Raw genomic sequence first — 21,731 nt, forward strand, 5'->3', positions numbered from 1 at the left:
GGTAAAACAGAAGATCGAGTACAAGGCACAAGTTTACTAAAGTACAAATACTTAAGTACAATATCGAGGTATTTGAACTTCTATTCTACTTCTTAAAAGGAAAATAAAGTACTTTTACTGCACTTTATTTGTCAGCAGCAGAATGAGTTAACATTCAACACATTATAATATGTATGTATGTATTAATGAGTTTTATCAGATTCTTTATTTTTGTTTTTATTAAAGTGCAAAAAAAAAAACTGAAGCAGAAAATGAATTTTAAGAAAATAAAACTCCAAATGAATAAAACCTAATATTTCATTAAAGACCCAACGATGAACTGATATCAAACACGATCAATAATAATCAGACCAATGAAGCTCTGCAGGACGTCTCTGATTGGCTGAAGGAATGAGGGCTTCTGGGTAATCAGAGATTTCTGCTCCTCTTCCTCCACCTGTTTGATCTTTGTTCTCCTCCAGCGGACACAAACAGGAAGTGGTCAGGTGTGTGTGTGTGGGGGGGGGGGACGGAGTCTCAAACAGGAAGTGTATGTGTGTCCTGTGATGAGCGTCTGTGAGGAAGACGAGGAGCTGCAGAGCTGGGGCTGGACTGACCTGTGTGTATCTTCTTCTTCTGTGGTGTCGGTAGTGTGTGTGTGTGTGTGTGTGTGTGTGTGTGTGTGTGTGTGTGTGTGTGTGAGACAGTCCGATGAGGTTCCAGGATTACTTTAGTCCAGCAGTGTGTTGTAATCTCACCTCTGCTGACTCATCAATATATCAAACAAGTCATTCATCTTTTATTCTGAACCAGTCTTATTTTGAAAGGGTTTTGACGTCCTGTTCACTTCCTGTTGAGCTTCTGTGATGTGAAACATTTAAACGTTGTTCTTTAGTAGATCACCTGGAGATTTAAGTGATTTTACTGCCCATGTGCAGGTTCATTTGTAAATGTATATGAACAGAAAATCAATCGATCAAAATCATTTAATTGATAAAATAAGTGTTTGTACTAAAGGAAGAAGAGTCTCTTTATTCCTGTGGTTCCTCCTCTTCTCAGCTCCTCCTCCTTGCTGTGGGACTCTCAGAAGGAGCACCAGGACCTCCTCATCATGTCCAGACGAAGCCTTCGGCTGGATGAAGGTCTGTTGGACCGGAGTCTTCCTCACAGCAGCGCCTCCTTCAGTGTGGGAGGAGCCAGCTGGAGGAGCAACAGGTGAGTTCAGAGTTTATCTTCATCTCTCCTTCCTCCTCCTCTTCTGTTTCTCCTCATCTCTCGTCTCCCTCCATCTGCCTTCTTCTCCTTGTCTCTTCTCCCATTTCTCTTTCTCTCTCCTCTTCTTCACTTCCATCCTCCTCGTCTCTTCTCCTTCCCCCTTTTCTGTCTTTCTCTCTCTCTCTCTTTCTCCCTCCTTCTTCTGCCCTTCTCCTCCTCGACCTACTCCTCATCTCTTGTTTTTCTCTTTCCCTGCATCTGACTCCTCCTCGACTCTCTTCTCCTCCTCCCTTCATCTGACTCCTCCTCATCTCTCCTCCTCCTCCTCAGGTCGTTGAAGTGCCGTCGCTCTCAGCATCTCTCCGCCTCCTGCTCAGAGTCTCTCCTCCTCACTTCTCCTCGTAGAGCGGCGTCTCTCCTCAGCAGCAGCCTCCACAGCGTTGCCTCCGACGCCTCCTTGCTGTCGTCTCTGCTGGACGAGTCTTCGGTGCAGGAGTCCACGCTGGTGGACACCTTCTGGGGTACGACTCCTCTTTTACTCCTCTCTGCTTCCTCCTCCTCTCATACAGCCAGGCCTCAATGACGAGTGCTCTTATTTTGGAGGGTTTATGACGTGTCTGTTTCCTCTTCCTGTTTCAGGTTTGGACCAGGACCTCGATCCCAAAGGTCAATTAATCTTCTTGACTATTAAACATTAGAAACCTTATTTCAAAGGTTAATTGATGGTTCAATGCATTTCCTGTCTGTTGGTTGGTTGGTTGGTTGGTTGGTTGGTTGGTTGGTTGGTTGGTTGTCTCTGTTCCAGAGAGCACCATCGTAGCGGACCAGAGCTCTCTGGACCCGGACGGTCGCTGTCCTAAACACCTGGTCCAGACTCTCAGCAGGGTTCCCTGTAAAGACTGTGAGCATCAGTCCGTCTCCACAAACCGCTCCTCCTCCAAGTACACCTCCTCCTCAGAGCCAGAGGCCTCCACCATCTACTGCAGAGACCGGAGCCGCAGGAGCAAGACAGGTTAGGGCGGAGGGAGACGGGTGGAGACGTAAGGGCGGAGGGAGACGGGTGGAGATGTGAGGGCGGAGGGAGACGGGTGGAGACGTGAGGGCGGAGGGAGACGGGTGGAGACGTGAGGGCGGAGGGAGACGGGTGGAGAAGTGAGGGCGGAGGGGGACGGGTGAGGGAGACGGGAGGACAGGTGAGCGGTTCTGCAGCAGCTCCCCCTGGTGTTCCTTGTGGATCACTGCAGTCTGTCTGGTTCTCACAGGAACTTCTTCTCTACATTATTACAGGAAACATCTGGACTCAGATCAGCTGTTTGTCTTTAATGAACCTCTTTGTTCAGGTGTGCTGCTGCTCAGCTCATCATGTGACAGGAAGCACTCTGAGCCCATGTTTTGTTTTCCTAATATGGACCAAGAACTTCCTGCTCTCTGTGGCTCCGCCCACATACATCACTTCCTGTCTGTCCCAGTGAGTCCTCTGGATCTTCATTAGAGTTTGACTCTCTTCCAGATGTTCTGCAGCTGTGGTTCCTCTCCTCTGTGCTGTGTGTCAGGAGAGCTGCAGCCGGCTGTGTGAGTGTCCTAACACACACCTGGCAGGTGTGTCAGGACCTGTTCTCACAGACTGATAACACACATGCAGGTACTGAGTGTGGGACTCTGTGGTTCTACACGGTGTCCACTCTGGTTCTCTACCTGACACTGGTGTCAAAACCTGGTTCTGTTGGGGAAGATCACGCTTTTACAAGAACTTCACCTGGACCTTTCATTAACGACGCCTTCTCCTCATCACTCACTTCCTGTTCACTTCCTGTTCACTTCTTCTTAAAACTTCTAAACCTTTCCACTAGAACCATCCAGAGGACCTCTAGAACTTCCACAGTGACCACTTGGACCTTCTGGAGGACCCAAAGAGCCTCCTTTAGAACACTAGAACTACCTACAGGACCCTTAGAACCTCCCCAATGAGTACTAGACCATCAGTAATAGACTAAGTTACTTATTGTTAAAATCAATCCGCAGCAACTTGGTACAAATAATCTTCAGAATTAAGATTGAAGTGTAAACCTTTGAAATGATGCAACAGTACCGGTCCAGTACCAGATATCAGTTCCTCCTGAACCAGGACCGACTTCAAGACCTTTACAATGTCCTCAGTGTCCAACAGACCCCCCCGGAGGACTCCTACGATGTCCTCTAGAACAAACCATCTTCAGAGGGACTCTTTTATGATCCTTCAGGTTCCATGATGCTGTGAATCAGATGAGTTGTTGAGACACAGATTTGGTTCCCTTCCTGTCTCACCTGCTCACCTGTCTTCAGGTTTCCCTCCCAACCCCCCTCACTTTGGTTGTTGCCATGGCAAAATGCAAATGAAGACTGCAGCTTCATCACTTTGTCTTCTGACCAACAAAATGTTTTCAGCTTCTCGGAGCGTCTGCAGGTTAACGTCGAGTCTCTTTGTTCATCCATGGATTATTCCTCCTCCTCCTCCTCCTCTCTGCAGCATGTCTGGTGTCGGCGCTGCGTCTCCTTTAGTTTTCTCTGGTTCTAGATTAGAAGCTCAAAGTCGATGAGTTTCTCTTATTAAATAAAGTCTTTTTAAATCTGAATGTCTCAGAGTGATCTGTGATGTCACGTTCACTCTGAGCTTCTTGTTTCTATCTGACGTCATCAAACAGACATCAACCTGCTTCCTGTTTGCTGGTGAAAGACTTCTATTGATCTTCTATAATCTGTATTTGTTGCAGCTGACGTGTACAAGAGGCTCAACAGACGATGGCGTCGCATGACCTCCAGCTTCCTGCTGACTGGGTACATTTTTATTGATTTAATTTGTGTGATCCAGACCCCGTGTCCCCCCCTGAGGATCTGAACCCTCAGACTTCCTGACGTTTCCTGTTTAGTTCTGAATGTGTTCATTTCAACGATGCGTGTTTGATTTAAAGTGTTTGAAAGAGTTCAGCTCTGTGTCTTCTTGTTTGTGTCTCTGCAGGTTTCCTCTGCTCCTCCTCGTGGTCCTCCTTCCTCTGCTCCTCCTCTTCTTCAGTATGTTCACTATGTTGCAGAAGGTTACACTCTTAGTTCTACGGCGCTGTGTTGGAGACTTGATTTAAATAATACAACTGAGCTGAAGGGAAGTAGAAATATTCTGATATTCTAAAGTCTGACTTCCTTCATCGGTCCAAAATCGAATAACGTGTTGAGTTCATCCACTAGATCTCAGTTATCTGAATATTACCCAGCAGCCCCGGCTCTGTCCTACAGTCTAATCTCCAGCGGTTCCTTCAGGTCTGTGCTGGTTCGGTCCGGCTGCTCTCTGGTCCGTCCTCCCAGCCGTGGACGTCACAGAACGGGGGACGCTGGTCTCTGGTCTGTCCTCCGTCAGCGGCTTCCTGTCCTTCCAGAGCCGACCAGCAGAGGGCGCCGTGGAGGAGAGGAGGGAGGTGCAGCCTCCAGCTGCAGGAGAGGAGGTACGTGTACTGTAATACTTAAATGTGTGTATTTGTACACAGAGCAGCTGCAGAACCAAAGTGTTTCCTCCATCAGGTGTTTGAAGAGGAGGCGTTTATACTTTAGGGTCACGTCTGATCTAAATACTCTCCTCTCTTGTTTATGATGGAACGTGTAAAAGGTTCGGAGGATAATTTTTTCTATTCCAGATTGTTTTCACTCACACAAAGAAACGTTTCTGGTCCTTTAGTCTTCTTTACCTTCTCTTGTGGAAGCCTTTTACAAACTGATCCTGCTGCTTCCTCACAGGACGGGTCGGCGGACGGGTCGGTCCGGCTCGTCAGTCTGGAGGAGAGTCTGGCGGTGCTCTGGGGTCACGTGGAGGCCGGCGGGCAGCGGGCGGACCAGAGACACCAGGAGCTGCTGCAGCTGTACGCTGACCTCCAGCAGCTGGTCTCGGATCAGAGACACGGAGAGGAGGAGCAGCCCTGGATGACGGACCTGCTGGACCAGAAGCTGGACCAGCTCAGCAGAGGACTGGACGAGGACAGACGGCAGACAGAGAAGGTACTGGACTCGGTGGAGGACGTAGTCGGGTCCTTTACTGCAGTAAAAGTACTAGTAACACACTCTGAAAAGTAGACGTGTAGTACAGTAAAAAGTACATTGTGTACTGTGTAAAGTACTTCATTGGTCTGTCACATAATAATCTAACACTTTTATATAATAATAATAATAGTTTCCTTCATGTGTCTCTGCAGCAGGATTCATTTCAGCAGCAAAGTGAAACGTCTCGTCTGGATCTTCTGGAGCTGCAGCTTCAAACAATGGCAGCCAGAACAGAGGTTCAGTCCTATTTAAACTGTGCCCCGTCTCTTATGAACTGTGCCCCGTCTCTTATGAACTGTGCCCCGTCTCTTATGAACGCCGCCCCGTCTCTTATGAACGCCGCCCCGTCTCTTTTAAAACTACTATTAATCTTATTTGATTGGTACAGAAGCTCTGGTGTTTGCTTCCAGGACAGGTTTTTATTTTATTTTTTCCAGGAGGTGCAGTGGAGACGAGAAGCTGCTACGACAGTCTCACCTTCATCAACACTTGTAGCTGCTGTCAGGTAACCTTCATCCTCCTCTTCACTGTACAGCTGTAGTCTGTTTGATGTGACGATGATGAAGAGGAACAGGTGGACCTCTTTGAGCCTCTCGGGTAAACTGTCTGTGTTGTTACTTCCTGTAGTGGTGGTGTGGACCGTCAGTCCCATGATGCATTGCTGGCAGAGGTTGCTCGGTTGGAGGAGGCTTTGGAGGAGGTGAGGCGTGATGTTGAAGGTCTGTCTGTCTGTCAGGACTGCTGCAGACGACTGGACACAATCCAACAGACGGTGAGAGATGAGACATGGATCATTAGAAGTGATTCAAGGGTTCTAAACTCACAATATAAACACAACAATAGTGAAAAGGTTTCCTTAGAATAAACTCTATTCTTTGATATGTTTGTCTCTTTCTGTGTCCCGTTACCGTTCGTTGGTTTTCTGTCAGATTTCGGCTCAGGTCCGCGACGAGGTTCGGGTTCTGGTCTATGGTAACCAGCTGACGGTGGGGGGGGACGGGGCCCCCGGCCTCCCGGAGGAGTCGCTCCTCTGGTGGCTGTCTCAGCATCACGTCAGCGGGGCCAACCTGCAGGAGTCTCTGCTCTCTCTGGAGCTCAGCATCCTGCAGAACGTCAGCCTGCAGCTGGAGCAGCACCGCGGTGAGGAGACGGTCCGAGAGGCCGTCATGGACACCGCTGTGACCGCCGTGACCCAGGAGGTGAGATCCGACGAGTCCTCACGTTATCGAGGGCTCCTCCACATCGCTGAGTTGACTAATGGCTCGTCTCATGCAGGACGTCCAGGAGATGGTGAAGAACGCTCTGCGCCTGTTTTCTCAGGATCGGACCGGCCTGGCAGACTTCGCTCTGGAGTCTGGAGGTCAGAAACCAAACGTACCCGACAGCAGTCAGGTGACCGGTCAGGTAACCTGAGGCTCCAAGCCCACACCGTGACCGGTACCTGACACAGACGGACATGTGACCGGTACCTGACAGGTGTGTGTGTGTGTGTGCTGTCGTCCTGCAGGGGGCAGCATCCTGAGCACTCGCTGCTCAAAGACCTACGAGACGAAGGCGGCGCTGCTCAGCCTGTTCGGACTTCCTCTGTGGTATTTCTCTCAGTCTCCTCGAGTCGTGATCCAGGTAGCTGTCTCACACCCAACACGCCAAACACACACCAGCTGTTGGTCCTCTGTCATTTGTGTTTACTTTTCTAATGTTACCTGTGCGTCTCTGACCTGCAGCCGGACGTCCAGCCAGGAAACTGCTGGGCCTTCAGAGGCTCCACAGGCGTCCTGGTGATCCGGCTCTCCATGAGGATCTTCCCCACCGCCTTCACCATGGAGCACATCCCCAGAACACTGGCACCCAGCGGGACTCTGACCAGTGCCCCGAGAGACTTCACCGTCTACGTGAGAGAGAGAGAGAGACAGGGAGGGGGGGGGGACCAAGACCAGAGACCAGAGACGGACAGACGCTGGCTGCTTCACTGACTTGTGATGAAGTTCCTGTGTGTTGTGTTCAGGGTCTGGAGGATGAAGCTGAGGTCAGAGGGAAGCTGTTGGGCTCCTTCACCTTTGACCAGGACGGAGAGTCTTTGCAGAGCTACCGGCTCACCGTGAGTCACCGTCCTTTAAACCACGTTTATTAAATATGTTTAATGTGCAAGTAGAGAAGAAAGAGTCCCAAACATGGAGAACACAATAAGTTACATTTTATGAATGCACTACAAGTATATAAATGGTATGAGAAGACTTAGTGTGAGCCTTTATTAAACATAAAGTAATGGTGACAGAGTGTAATAATGAGGTCTTTGATGTGCTGAGGATGATCAGCTTCCTGCTCCTCATTACTGTGTACTATGTTTTAAAGTATTTTATGTTTCTGTATCTTTTACCTGTGAGCGCTGAACAAACCCTGTCGAGTGTCTTTCATCCCCACAGACGTCACATTTGAAAGTCTTTGTAGCGTTAACCTGCAGTCAGGTGTGCCGATACGCTGATGACACCACACTTTATCTTAACACTGCTTTTTATTATTTCAATGTGTTCAGATGTTGTTAGGAAAACATTCTACTCTGTGTTCAGACTCGCGTGTAGGCTTCAGGACTCGATAACAACCTTACTTTCATGCTTATGTTTTGTCGTCTTAAGGAGGAGAATGACGCGGCCTTCCAGATCATTGAGGTTCAGGTGTTGTCCAACTGGGGCCACGAGCAGTACACCTGCATGTACCGCTTCAGAGTGCACGGGACGCCTGAGGACCCCAGAGACATTCAGTCTGCTTATCTAAGAGACGGTCGAGTCCTCGCTGCTAACGGTGCCTGAGTCTCTTCCCACTGAGACGCTAACTTCCCTCCAGACTCAGAGAAAGGACACGTGAAGTATACTTCTGTCCATAGTTGATATTTTTATATATCGGTGTTTCATCTTTCAGTCCGTTCTTCTTTTATCGGTGACTGCGGTGCAGTAAACAGGATGTGAGTATAAAGTGTCTTCATTACTCACATGTCCACGTGTATTTAATCTGTTCCTCTGCTGGTGAAGAGGTGCGTCATGGGAACTCTTCTGTTTCAGCTGAAGAAGGTTTTGATCTTTTTCTAAATAAAATGTCCTCTTTGTGTTTCCACCTGAGAGGAACATCAACACAGTTTTTTATTTTAGGAGGAGATGACTTCACATCCACAGTGAACACATCCACAGTGAACAGAGGAACTATAGCACCTTAACGTTCTGCCCCACAGTAACCGTGACGTCTCTGTGGCTCACCGCTGCACTAATTAATGATAATGGTGAAAAACAATTGAATCTACGAAATTCTGAAAAGTTTCAAAAAGGGAAGTCAAAGAAAATGAGAATATGAACTCTGCACTTAAGTCTCAGCTGCTGTAGAATTATTTACTTTTGTCTGACTGTGAGATGTGGTGGGACCACAACTTCATTTTATACATGCATATATTTTTGTGCTTTTTTTTGTATGATTTTAAGATGGACATAATAAAGATGTAAGATGACATGATATCTAGTTTATGGTCTTTGGCACCAAACAGCTGCATCCCACCAACACATTAAACATCAGACCATGTGATCATGTTACGATCACAAGTTGAGTCTACAACTGTACTTATTCAAAATAAGTAATATAGACAATAGTTACAAATCAAACTGGATAAAAATCAAATTGACTGTGAAGTTAAAGCGAGTGTCTGAACTGGGATTAATAAAAAAAAAAAAAAAAGTTTCAAACTAGGATTTCAGGAGTTACTCACGTCTGATCTCCACGAGGAAGAAAGAATTGTATCAGTACGGTGGAGCCACAATAGAGTTTAACATCGTTTTGGTACATGAACGCGTGACGGTTGGCGTCCACGTTTGTTTTGGTACATGAACGCATGATGGTTGGCGTCCACGTTTGTTTTGGTACATGAACGCATGATGGTTGGCGTCCACGTTTGTTTTGGTACATGAATGCGTGACGGTTGGCGTCCACGTTTGTTTTGGTACATGAACGCATGACGGTTGGCGTCCACGTTTGTTTTGGTACATGAACGCGTCATGGTTGGCGTCCACGTTTGTTTTGGTACATGAACGCGTCATGGTTGGCGTCCACGTTTGTTTTGGTACATGAACGCATGATGGTTGGCGTCCACGTTTGTTTTGGTACATGAACGCATGATGGTTGGCGTCCACGTTTGTTTTGGTACATGAATGCGTGACGGTTGGCGTCCACGTTTGTTTTGGTACATGAACGCATGATGGTTGGCGTCCACGTTTGTTTTGGTACATGAACGCATGATGGTTGGCGTCCACGTTTGTTTTGGTACATGAATGCGTGACGGTTGGCGTCCACGTTTGTTTTGATGCGTGACGGTTGGCGTCCACGTTTGTTTTGGTACATGAACGCATGACGGTTGGCGTCTACGTTTGTTTTGGTACATGAACGCGTCATGGTTGGCGTCCACGTTTGTTTTGGTACATGAACGCTTGATGGTTGGCGTCCACGTTTGTTTTGGTATATGAACGCGTGATGGTTGGCGTCCACGTTTGTTTTGGTACATGAACGCATGATGGTTGGCGTCCACGTTTGTTTTGGTACATGAACGCATGATGGTTGGCGTCCACGTTTGTTTTGGTACATGAATGCGTGACGGTTGGCGTCCACGTTTGTTTTGGTACATGAACGCATGATGGTTGGCGTCCACGTTTGTTTTGGTACATGAATGCGTGAAGGTTGGCGTCCACGTTTGTTTTGGTACATGAACGCTTGATGGTTGGCGTCCACGTTTGTTTTGGTACATGAACGCTTGATGGTTGGCGTCCACGTTTGTTTTGGTATATGAACGCGTGATGGTTGGTGTCCACGTTTGTTTTGGTACATGAATGCGTGACGGTTGGCGTCCACGTTTGTTTTGGTATATGAACGCGTGATGGTTGGCGTCCACGTTTGTTTTGGTATATGAACGCGTGATGGTTGGCGTCCACGTTTGTTTTGGTACATGAATGCGTGACGGTTGGCGTCCACGTTTGTTTTGGTACATGAACGCGTGATGGTTGGCGTCCACGTTTGTTTTGGTATATGAACGCGTGATGGTTGGCGTCCACGTTTGTTTTGGTACATGAACGCGTGATGGTTGGCGTCCACGTTTGTTTTGGTACATGAATGCGTGACGGTTGGCGTCCACGTTTGTTTTGGTACATGAATGCGTGACGGTTGGCGTCCACGTTTGTTTTGGTACATGAACGCGTGATGGTTGGCGTCCACGTTTGTTTTGGTATATGAACGCGTGATGGTTGGCGTCCACGTTTGTTTTGGTACATGAACGCGTGATGGTTGGCGTCCACGTTTGTTTTGGTATATGAACGCGTGATGGTTGGCGTCCACGTTTGTTTTGGTACATGAATGCGTGACGGTTGGCGTCCACGTTTGTTTTGGTACATGAACATGGCCAAATCCCAGTGTCCCCCCCCCCCCCCCTAAACCGTCAAGGACTTACTGACGTCACCTGGTAAGTGGTTGATTGTGAGGGCTTGAGATCGCGTGAATATGAATGGGACATATCACGTTATCATGAAAACAACAAAAAATAAGATGTATAATTGTGTGTATTTATTTTATATTTTGTACTCCCTGATTTGAACATCTTCAGGCTCTTTCCTCACTAGATGAGAGGTAACTTCATATCATCTATTTACTCGTTTTTGTCAAAACGGCTTCAATGAGAAAATCAAATATTTGATGAATAAATAAATATCTTCTGATTTTATGTTTTGTTCCATTTTTAACCCTTAATGTTTCTGAGTAAATGTAATACTCCAGGCTGAACACACGTGAGCTGTCCTCTTTGTTTACATCTCCATGCGTCCACTGGTTACCCTGTGTTTAACGTCACATTGCAATGATGTGTGGGTAATTCCCTTAGGCTAAGTCAGCATACCATGCTGAGTTACGGAAAGGGTTCATAAAGGGCTCAAAATGTCTGCTAGAGAGCCTCAAACACTCGATGTGACAGTGGGACAGAACTAAACCCTCACGGACTTGGCGGGAGCGCGCCTCAAAGTCTGAGTCCGTAAGGGGGGACATTGGGATTTGGCCAAAGTGACAGTTGGCGTCCATGTTTGTTTTTGGTATATGAACATCCTTTTTCATGTTCTGATGGGGTGAGGTGTGTCTCTTGCAAGAGCACAACATTTGCCTTTTCATTTGACAGTGTTTGACTTCTCTTAGCTGGGTCCCTTTCACATTAAATTAAATGACCTTAAGGACGTTCTTATTCATAGTTTCAAACATCCATAATCACAGACGGAACCTCTCCCAATATCCCTAATAACATAAAAGTTATACACTGAAAACATCTCTCCAAGAAACAAACGTAGGACAAAGAACGTGAAACAGCTTTTAACAGAAATCACCGAAACTGTTTAGAGCAGCTGTTTGTGATGTAGAGGACTTTATAAAGTCAAAGCCCCCATGAGGGAACGTCCCACGTCGCGCCCATGGGGCCCTAAAGTGTGGCCGCATGTTAGATAAAATCCACACAAAGTAAAATCAAATGAAGCATGGATAACAAGTCCCGACTGCTTTAATGAACCAGAACATCAACCTGTAGGAGTAGTTGCCTCTTTAGAAGGCCAAGGCAGTCCTCCGGCCAGACAACCAAAGTAATTATCACTCGGGAGTCGATTACAACTTCTCTGCATTTCTGTGAAGACTCATCGGTGTCCTGTCGTGGGGGATCGCCTTCTGAATTCCTGGAGTTTATCCTTGTATCGAGAGTGGTGGGGTTTTTCGGGTTGCGTGCAGCTGTCCGCCGCACCGGGTTCCTGGTCGTCACTCCGGTCTTGCCGTCTCCCGGCCAGGTGGACAGGAGCCGGATCTCCTCTTGGTCTGGAGGGGCGGGGGACCTCACCACCGTCACTGGGAATCCTCGTGAGGCCATGTCTCTGGTCGCTTCTGCAGCATCCTGGAACAGCCGTGTGCCATTATCGTAGAAGACCCACATCCTTGCGGGGTACGGTGTCTGGAACTTGATTTGTTTTTCTTTCAGGATTTTTTTGGTCGTGGTCAACATAGAAGCGAGTATTGTTGTAAGAGACTTCTTTTTTCTGCCATGCACTCCGGAGCACCTCTTCCTTCGTCCGGTAACTCCCGAACTTGACCACTATCGATCGAGGCTTTGCCTGCGGCCCGTTGGGCTTTGGTGCCAGTGCTCGATGTGCCCGTTCTATTCCAAGGTCTCTGTCACGGGGCAGGTCGAGTGCGTTTTTTAGCAGGTTATCCTAAAAACCAGCCATGTCGGTGCCCTCTTTATCTTCGGGTATTCTGTAAATCCTTAAATTATCCCTGCGCGCTCGGCCCTCCTGGTCTATCAGCCTGGCTTCCAGATTAGCTTGGCGCTGCATTAGCCGTTTAATTAGCGTTGATGTTACTTGAAGCACAGTCTCAGTTTCATCTATTCTCCCCTCTGCCTCGTCCAGTCTGTCATTTGCTCTCTTCAATTCGTGTTTAACGTCAGTGAGTTGGACCCAGTTATCTTCTCTGAAGTTCATTGAGAATGCTTCGCAGGCTAGCTTCTGAGCTATCCTCGTCGTGTGCGTACGGGCCCGGAGAGCTGCCTCGGCTGTCTTGTCCCAGTTCGGGATCGTGTTCCATCACGTTTGTGGTCGTCCTACTTCTAATAATAACCCCTTTCTCCATTATTAAACAAAATTTGCACTGGTATTGGCAAAACTAACGTTTTTTGGGGTTATTTCACAAAACCATCGGGGAGCTCGAAAATTAAGCTGTCATCCTGTCGCGGAACAGGAAGCCCTTTATTTTTATTTTATTTTATTCTTTTTTTTATTTTCACAAAGGCCATAGAGGAACTGAACCACAGAGGAGGATCCACCGAGACAGGTGATTCATCAGCATGATGTCCAATCCAGATCAGGTTCACACTGTGACGGACTGTGGGACCAGAGGCTCTGGTTGGATCCAGACAAAACGGGACTATATATATATATTTTTCGTCGGGTGCATCCGCTTCGTCGGCTGCCAGTCTCTCCTTCTCTCCGTCGAGTCAGTTAACCAGGAAAATGCAGAAACGCATAAATACTTTAATTCAGTATTTCTACGCTGAGGCTTTGAACCTTCCACACATTCCTCATTCAAACAGAATCCTGAGCTTCTCAGCATCAGCAGCTGATCCATGTCCAGGTAGACCGTCTGTCTCTTCTCGTCTGTCGGACTCTTCTTCTGCTCCTCTGCTAACGAAGTGTTCAGTTTCCTGTTTATGTCGTCATCAGTTATCTGATGTATTAAATGAGCTCTATTATTTATCTTATCACTACGAGGAGGCCGCTCTGTGGAACTTTATTAAACGTCTTGTTTGCATCGAGTCTCAATAAGAATCTTTTCCAACACACTGACGTTACTGCTGCTGTCACAGAAGCAGTCGGCCTTTCAGCACTAAGCATGAAACACAATGGGACACCAAGTCAGTGTGGAGCTACTTGTACATTCATTGGTTCACTGCTGAGAGATGATTCAACTCACTTTAATGAGACTATCTGCACCAATGTTAACAAGTAGACACGAACACATGTGTGGTTGAATCCACTTTAACATGATCTGTTATCTGTCAGAATAACTAGCTCCAAAACATCTGTATTATTATTCTTAAAGTCCACTGATATTAACTCCGCTTCATTTATTAATATGCAAACAGCCTGAAGGGCTTCACTTAGAACAGACGCAGAAATAATGGATTAAAACTAGATTTAAAGTAGAAATGTTTGAAGCGTTGATTAAATGAAAACATGAAGACGAATGCAGCAGTCACTCGTGTGTGTGTGGTAACATAAGTCTTAGTTTCCTGTCACAGTGGAATCACATGATGCTGATGAGAAGATGAAGGATGGAGAGGAAACCACTCAGTTTCTAGAGAATCCTAACTGATTATATATCTATATATATAGATCTATCGATCTATATATATAGATCTATCGATCTATCTATATATATATATATATATATATATATATATATATATATATATATATATATAGTAACAATCAAATAAAAGGCTACAGTGATAAAATGAATAGCTGTGACATGAAATCATGAATGTGTGTTTGTTGAGCTGCAGTTAATCTCTTTATGTAAGAGATCTTTAATCCTCCTTTAATCCACACATGAGGACGTCTCACTCTGTCTGTTATTCTGATGTGAAGCAAGTTCTGTGGCTAGAAAGAGAGAAGAACTCCAGAGTACCCGAACAGGTAGAGAACAGAGTACCCGAGCAGGTAGAGAACAGAGTACCCGAACAGGTAGAGAACAGAGTACCCGAACAGGTAGTGAACAGAGTACCCGAGCAGGTAGAGAACAGAGTACCCGACTGATGATTTCTTCCTCTCTGGATGTGAACATGATGGATCCTCAGAGCAGCCTGGACAGTCTGCAGTTGTGTGACAGGGAAGGTCAGTGTGTGTTTGTCAGTAATCTGCTTAACGGTCCTCTGATGTGTTCTGATCTGATGTCTGTGAGGCTTTTAAAAGGTTCTTCTGCAGCACATTGTTGATGATGACGAGCAAATGTGTAAAAAGACTCTGTAGTTATTTGTGTCTCTTGTAGGTTGTCTTGTGTCTCTTGTAGATTGTCTTGTGTCTCTTGTAGTTTTTTTTTGTCTCTTGTAGGTTGTCTTGTGTCTCTTGTAGGTTGTCTTGTGTCTCTTGTAGTTTTTTTGTGTCTCTTGTAGTTTGTCTTGTGTCTCTTGTAGGTTGTCTTGTGTCTCTTGTAGTTTGTTTTGTGTCTCTTGTAGGTTGTCTTGTGTCTCTTGTAGGTTGTCTTGTGTCTCTTGTGGTTGTCTTGTGTCTCTTGTAGGTTGTCTTGTGTCTCTTGTGGTTGTCTTGTGTCTCTTGTGGTTGTCGTGTGTCTCTTGTAGTTTGTTTTGTGTCTCTTGTGATTGTCTTGTGTCTCTTGTAGTTTGTTTTGTGTCTCTTGTGGTTGTCTTGTCTCTTGTAGTTTGTTTTGTGTCTCTTGTGGTTGTCGTGTGTCTCTTGTGGTTGTCGTGTGTCTCTTGTAGTTTGTTGTGTGTCTCTTGTGGTTGTTTTGTGTCTCTTGTTTGTTTTGTGTCTCTTGTAGGTTGTCTTGTGTCTCTTGTAGGTTGTCTTGTGTCTCTTGTGGTTGTTTTGTGTCTCTTGTGGTTGTTTTGTGTCTCTTGTGGTTGTCTTGTGTCTCTTGTGGTTGTTTTGTGTCTCTTGTGGTTGTCGTGTGTCTCTTGTAGTTTGTTTTGTGTCTCTTGTAGTTTGTTTTGTGTCTCTTGTGGTTGTCGTGTGTCTCTTGTAGTTTGTCGTGTGTCTCTTGTAGTTTGTTTTGTGTGTCTCTTGTAGTTTGTTTTGTGTCTCTTGTGGTTGTTTTGTGTCTCTTGTAGGTTGTCTTGTGTCTCTTGTGGTTGTTTTGTGTCTCTTGTAGGTTGTCTTGTGTCTCTTGTGGTTGTCGTGTGTCTCTTGTAGTTTGTCGTGTGTCTCTTGTGGTTGTTTTGTGTCTCTTGTAGGTTGTCTTGTGTCTCTTGTAGGTTGTCTTGTGTCTCTTGTAGGTTGTCTTGTGTCTCTTGTGGTTGTTTTGTGTCTCTTGTAGGTTGTCGTGTGTCTCTTGTAGTTTGTTGTGTGTCTCTTGTGGTTGTTTTTTTGTTTCTCTTTCCTGCAGTTCCACATCGTTATTCTTACTTTTTAGATTTGCTCTCCTTTTGTTTTCAGTAGTTTATATATTTATCCATATCTCAGAACAGTGTGTCCAGGTGGTAATAATATTAGAGTAAATAATCATCTCTGTGAGACACTGAAATGACTCGAGGTGACCATGTTTCTCAGGTCTTTGTGGACTAAAACTCTGCTGAATCTTTTTCACTGTGGATAATTACCTTCTAATGAGAGTGAATAGATGCTTCACCACCTCCATTCGAGGAGGAGGAGGAGGAGGAGGAGGATTGTGTGCCTTACCCAGAATGCATTTGGTGAATATTTCATTACCAGCTGTGATTGTGGGCTCTATGAGGTCAGAGTCAATGAAGGGTTAATCCCTCACTAATAGCACACAGTGACATCATCTGATTACATCATGGACTTTACTTCACTGTCCAGATGTGTTGATGCTGTTTGTTGTTTGTAGAGATCCGAGGCTACAAACACGTGACGAGCTTATAGAATATGAAGCATTAAGTGAACAGGATATGAAGGAGTTACAATAACACACAGTAATGCTGCAGGAATATTAATCCAGAAACATCAGATAGAAAAGGAAACATTTTACCGATCATTCGATACTTTTACTACATTTATGTACTTCTACCTCCGTCAGGTTCTGCATGGACTGTTCTCTGTAGTGGAGTATTTTCCCAGTGTGGTGTTAGTACTTTATTGCAGTAGAGGACCTGAATACTTCTTGTACTATTACAAAGAACATCCTGTTTATGATCATGAAAAGAGTTTTGGGCTCAGATGAAGAACAGAAGTGAGAGAAATCTTTATAAAGTAATCAGTAAAGTAAAGATCTTAAAGTGACGCACTGACTCTCTTCCAGCCACAGAGTCTGCAGACGGCAGCATCGACCTGCCGGTTCCTCAGCAGATCCACATCAGCAGCATCACCTGTGATTCCTTCAAGATCAGCTGGGACATGGACAGCAGAGGCAGCGAGAGGATCACTCACTACTTCATCGACCTCAACAAGACGGAGAACAAGAGCTCCAACAAGTTCAAGCACAAGGTTGGTCTGACAAAACGTCTACCGGGAGGTTTGGGGTTAAGCCCAAAAACAGCATTTAGGGGACAGGAGAAGCTGGAAACACGTGAATTCCTCAATATTTCTAGCACGTTTTTTAACATTGGTGACACTTTTGAACACTTGGAAGAATGTTGAAATATAGATTCCATTGTCTTCCAATTTTTGGAAAATAAATTACTGAAGGAATTCAACCTGCGTTAAATCAAGAGAAAGTAAAGACCACAGGGAGAAAAATGTGACCGGAGCCAAAAACACCTCGAGCGTCTTTGGGGTTCAGAAGGTTAAACAAAACCGAAACCGTCTCATTCGAACGCTTCTTCCTCTGTGGTGGTTTTAATTGCACCGACTGTAAACTGGAAACGGTCCTCCTGCGTCTTTGTTTTTTCAGGATGTACCGACGAAGCTGGTGGCGAAGGCGGTTCCGCTGCCGATGACGGTGAGAGGTCATTGGTTCCTGAGTCCTCGCACAGAGTACACCGTGTCCGTCCAGACCGCCGCCAAACAGCCGGACGGAGAATACGCCGTCTCTCAGTGGAGCGAGGTCATCGAGCTCTGCACCGCAGGTCGGACACTTAACCCTCGAGTCTCCCTTAAAAAAAGTGATTCTGAGGGGACAAAAGTGTCAAAATCTGCCATAATATTTAGTATAGCAGTTTTAAATATTACAGCAGTGATGCCTCTAGTGGACACCAGGAGAATAACGTGTGTGTGTGTGTTCAGATTACTCCACCGTCCATCTGAACCAGCTGCTGCAGAAAGCCGAGGCGATCGCCGGCAGGATGCTGCCGTTCACCGTCTTCTACAGAAACCAAGAGAAGGACTACTTCCAACAGGCCAGGTGTGTGTGTGTGTGTGTGTGTGTGTCCTCTGTCTGTCCAGCTGTCTTAACCCCGCTGTGTTTTGTCCTCAGCCCGTCTTATCGCTCCAGAGACGCTCAGTGCTGCCGCATGCTGCCGGCTGTTAAAGACAACAGCGGCAGCCACGGGTCGCCCATCAGCGGCAAACTGGAGGGGGTGTTCTTCAGCTGCAACACAGAGTTCAACACAGGGAAACCCCCCCAGGATTCCCCTTATGGACCCTTCCGCTTCCAGGTACAACCGGACAGGTTCACCAGACTCATGGTTATGTCTTTTCAGGGATATTTTAGAGGTCAGACATCGCTGTCAACGGCTAAAATTGATGGAGATAAAGTGCCACCTGTTTCTGGTTGCACAGGTGATGTTGCTCCTCTGGTTAGGGTTAGGGGTTTAGAATTGTTGTTGCTGTACTGGTTTCTTGTTGTACAGGTGATGTTGCTCCACTAGTCGCACAGGTGAAGTTGCTCTACTGGTTTCTGGTTGTACAGATGACAAAAACAAATGTTTTGTCAGGTTTCATATCCACGGTTCTCTTCTTTTAAGATTGTCTGCTTCTCGAAGATGTTTATCTGTATTTGTACTGATGGAATCTAACCTAATGTGATCCTGTGAACCTTTTGCCAGTGGCCTCTGACCAACATGCTGAATCTAACACTGACCCTGAAATGCTTTAATATGAGGAGATTCAGAAGAAGTAACACAAACACTGTATTTCTTTCTGCACTAGATCAAAGCAGACGTCCTCTTCAACCAGAACACCAACGTCTACTTTGGGGATTTCTACTGCATGTACACGTCCTACCACTACATCATCCTGGTCCTGGCTCCCGAGGGCTCCGACGGAGACGCCTTCTGTAAGGGGAGGCTGCCGGCGCTGGACGGGTCCGACAACCGCTTCCTGATCTGCACCGAAGAGGACGACGGCTCGCTGTCGTTCCGTCACGCCCAGGACGTCATCCTGGAGGTGATCTACACGGAGCCGGTGGATCTGTCTTCAGGGACGGTGGCACAGATCAGCGGGCAGCAGCTCACGAGTCAGTCCACCGTCAACGCCAAGAAGGACCCCAGCTGCAAGATCTGCAACATCAGCGTGGGACGTTAGCCGGATCTAAAACAAGCTACTAACTAAACTCACCAACCACGCGTTAGCTAAGTGCTAAACTAAACTGACCTTTTTTTAATGTATCGTCACTTTATTAGATCTTTAATTGGTTCTGGCATTACAAACCATCTCTCTTGGTCATTCAGAGTTCATAGAACCATCGTCACCTCCGCCAGGTTTGATTTTCAGTTCAGTTTGTTTGTCGGCAGGTTTACAGAAAAACCTCTGACTCGAATTTCATGAAACTTGTTGGAATGGTGTAACATGGACCGAGGAAGAACCCATGACGTTTTGGAGCAGATTCGGATCACAGGGCGGATATCAAAAAGTATTTCATGGAGACTGAGTTATAGAACAGAGGTAGCCGGTCGAATGAGACTTAAGGACTTTGTTTTTGACCGAGATGGACTATTAGATGTGGAAATGTTGAGTTTATAGCCGGCTTTCACACTAATGTAAGGACGTTAATAGTCTTTGTTTTTCTCATTGTCAGCAAATCCCATAAAGAGACCAACAATGTGAATCTTTCTGACTTCACTGTGTTGCTCGTTTTGGGCTGCTTGTTATTTCATTGGTTTGGACGATGCGAACGTTTTGTCTGTTGCTGGAGGACACCAGAGATTCTGTTGGAGGTGTTGTGGAATATTTCTTATGACTAGTCGGGAGAAGAAAGTTGAGGTTTTCTATCAATATAAAGTAAAACAGAGTTTTGATGAACGATCAAGGTTTGTAAAGTCAATTTATTTGCTTGCAAGCAAAGAGAACAGTCTCACAGACACATCGCAGTCATCTGGGAGAGTGCTCTACCTACACTCAGAATGCATGGACATTTATACTCAGACAGCTTCCTGTTATCTGCTTTAGCTAACAAGAATACCCAAAGAACACAACAAAAGGCAGGTCATCCTTCGAGCCTTAGTATATCATTTAAGACAGTCAGGAAGATGCTTTTATCTCCTGTTTACAAATCCCTTTTGTTCACAGTTTGCCTTACCCTAATCAGTTTAAACTCACAACAGATGCTTCCTTTGAAGTCACTGTGACATCGTAAAAATGACCATTTGCAGAGACAGAACAGACATTCTTTACCCTCACCCATCTTATCTGCATGCAAAGGTTTACGCCTTTACAACTTCAGATAACGCGTCACAACAGAAGTGAAAAAGTATTTCAAACAGAGGATCTCTGTTAATCAAAGCCTCTCTGTGTCTCTGTCTTACGAAGAAGAAACAAACAGTGCACAATGATGACAGATAACAAGACACCTGGATACTAAACTAATTAAAGTCATCTGCTGAAACTACAGTTTGGTGTCTGCTCTTTTAGGACTTACATTCCTTAAACCTTCACATTAGACTATGACATATTTTCCCATTACAGAGGACACCAGAGATTCTGTTGGAGGACACCAGAGATTCTGTTGGAGGACACCAGAGATTCTGTTGGAGGACACCAGAGATTCTGCTGGAGGACACCAGAGATTCTGCTGGAGGACAATAGAGGGGACAATAGAGACACCAGGCAGCTACCGAGAGGCCAGAAGGACCGCATCTTCTGTGGTCACTGAGGACAGAACTCTGAAATACAGAACAATGGACCAGTTCTTCTCTATTTTAGGGACACTGATCGGTCATGGCCCTTTCCCATCTATTCTCTCTGCTTTTCTTCTGAGCTCTGACAGACACATCACTGTCTGAAGACTCGCCCACTTTGTTATAATCACATGCAGCTTTTTGCATTCAGTATAAAAGTGTTATTTTCAACTATTCTAAAATGTAAATGGTGTTTTTGAATATTTCTGAACTAGACAGTCATGATTTTTATAGATTTAGTTTGAATTGTGGATCCAATGAGGCCCGTTGTTTTTATGCTTTATGATGTTATTCCTCATTCTTGCATTTTGCATAGCGAGTGTATAAAATGACCTGGTGTGACCTGCAGGATAATCACATCTCATGAAACTCTACAACCATAAACTAGAGGCCGAGGACATTCAGAGGATGTATGGCTTTAGTAGGTTTATTGACAAGAAGGCATGTTTGAGCAAGAGAGCATCCAATGGCCGAAAAATGCCATTCTTGCTGAAATTTTCAAATTTCAAAGGTTTTTGATAACAAATCACAGCATGACTTCTTCTGTGGTGTTCCTCGGTGTCTTGTTGTCTAAATGTATTTTGGAGGGTTTGTTGATCATTTTATTAATCTTCAGGTGGTCAGAAATGACACCAAATCTGTGTAACAAATGGTATTCAACACAAAATGTGCTGAAACAACTCATGTGACATAACAGCATGAAGATGAGGATCATCTACTTCCATTATAATGTTGTAATCTAACGAAACCACAATGTTTATTACAGACTTGACTAAAAACATGTGACACACTGCTGAGCTGCATCTCATATGAACCTTCATGTTCCCAGTTTTCAGATGATGTTCAAGTCTTTTATGGTTTAAACATTTGTTTGTTCTGGTTCTCTGAAGATGAAGATGAAGCAGAGAGATCTGATTGGATTCACTAGTCAGCTGATTGATTTGTTTTATCTGCATATAGTTTTATTTTGCCATTTTTAACCACTAACGAGTGTAACGTTACCGTTCTGATTCTACAGAGAGATCTTGATAAATGTGGAGCCAAGAAACTTTCATGAAGTTTATTTCTTTTGTCTTCACTCTGATTTATTTGCTGGAGTGTTTGAGCAGAGAACAGCGTTATTTAGCTGGAATATTTCATTTCTCTTTTGTAGTTTGTTTTCTAATTAGTGAATCAATAAATC

At 45.4% G+C, this 21,731-nt stretch overlaps 2 protein-coding genes across 2 annotated transcripts; both read left to right on the forward strand.

Moving 5' to 3' along the window:
• The first annotated feature begins 523 nt into the window (after positions 1-523).
• LOC142933976 (uncharacterized) lies at positions 524-8,754 on the forward strand. Its single transcript, XM_076078314.1, has 18 exons — positions 524-598; positions 1,039-1,194; positions 1,525-1,715; positions 1,834-1,860; positions 2,000-2,206; positions 3,945-4,008; positions 4,190-4,242; positions 4,486-4,667; positions 4,957-5,214; positions 5,409-5,492; positions 5,694-5,761; positions 5,884-6,028; positions 6,186-6,455; positions 6,532-6,616; positions 6,764-6,879; positions 6,981-7,148; positions 7,262-7,354; positions 7,890-8,754. The coding sequence occupies exons 1-18, from the start codon at positions 546-548 to the stop codon at positions 8,061-8,063; spliced, it is 2,394 nt and encodes a 797-aa protein (XP_075934429.1). The 5' UTR covers positions 524-545; the 3' UTR covers positions 8,064-8,754.
• Positions 8,755-14,641: 5,887 nt separating this feature from the next.
• LOC142933992 (phytanoyl-CoA hydroxylase-interacting protein-like) lies at positions 14,642-19,742 on the forward strand. Its single transcript, XM_076078332.1, has 6 exons — positions 14,642-14,693; positions 16,783-16,979; positions 17,386-17,560; positions 17,718-17,835; positions 17,908-18,088; positions 18,582-19,742. The coding sequence occupies exons 1-6, from the start codon at positions 14,642-14,644 to the stop codon at positions 18,954-18,956; spliced, it is 1,098 nt and encodes a 365-aa protein (XP_075934447.1). The 3' UTR covers positions 18,957-19,742.
• Positions 19,743-21,731: the final 1,989 nt, after the last annotated feature.

The sequence above is a fragment of the Anarhichas minor genome, unplaced genomic scaffold (genome assembly GCF_050575085.1).
Source record: "Anarhichas minor isolate MPS153535 unplaced genomic scaffold, ASM5057508v1 ptg000065l, whole genome shotgun sequence".
NCBI lineage: Eukaryota > Metazoa > Chordata > Actinopteri > Perciformes > Anarhichadidae > Anarhichas > Anarhichas minor.

What these genes read in the sequence shown, in the direction of transcription:
- LOC142933992 (XM_076078332.1), top strand. Translation starts at nt 14,642, where the DNA reads ATGATGGATCCTCAGAGCAGCCTGGACAGTCTGCAGTTGTGTGACAGG. An exon ending in CCAACAAGTTCAAGCACAAG is followed by an intron (nt 16,980 to 17,385) that starts GTTGGTCTGACA and finishes TTGTTTTTTCAG; the next exon opens with GATGTACCGACGAAGCTGGT. An exon ending in GACTACTTCCAACAGGCCAG is followed by an intron (nt 17,836 to 17,907) that starts GTGTGTGTGTGT and finishes TTTTGTCCTCAG; the next exon opens with CCCGTCTTATCGCTCCAGAG.
- LOC142933976 (XM_076078314.1), top strand. Translation starts at nt 546, where the DNA reads ATGAGCGTCTGTGAGGAAGACGAGGAGCTGCAGAGCTGGGGCTGGACT. An exon ending in AGCTGGGGCTGGACTGACCT is followed by an intron (nt 599 to 1,038) that starts GTGTGTATCTTC and finishes TCCTCTTCTCAG; the next exon opens with CTCCTCCTCCTTGCTGTGGG. An exon ending in CTCCAGCTGCAGGAGAGGAG is followed by an intron (nt 4,668 to 4,956) that starts GTACGTGTACTG and finishes GCTTCCTCACAG; the next exon opens with GACGGGTCGGCGGACGGGTC.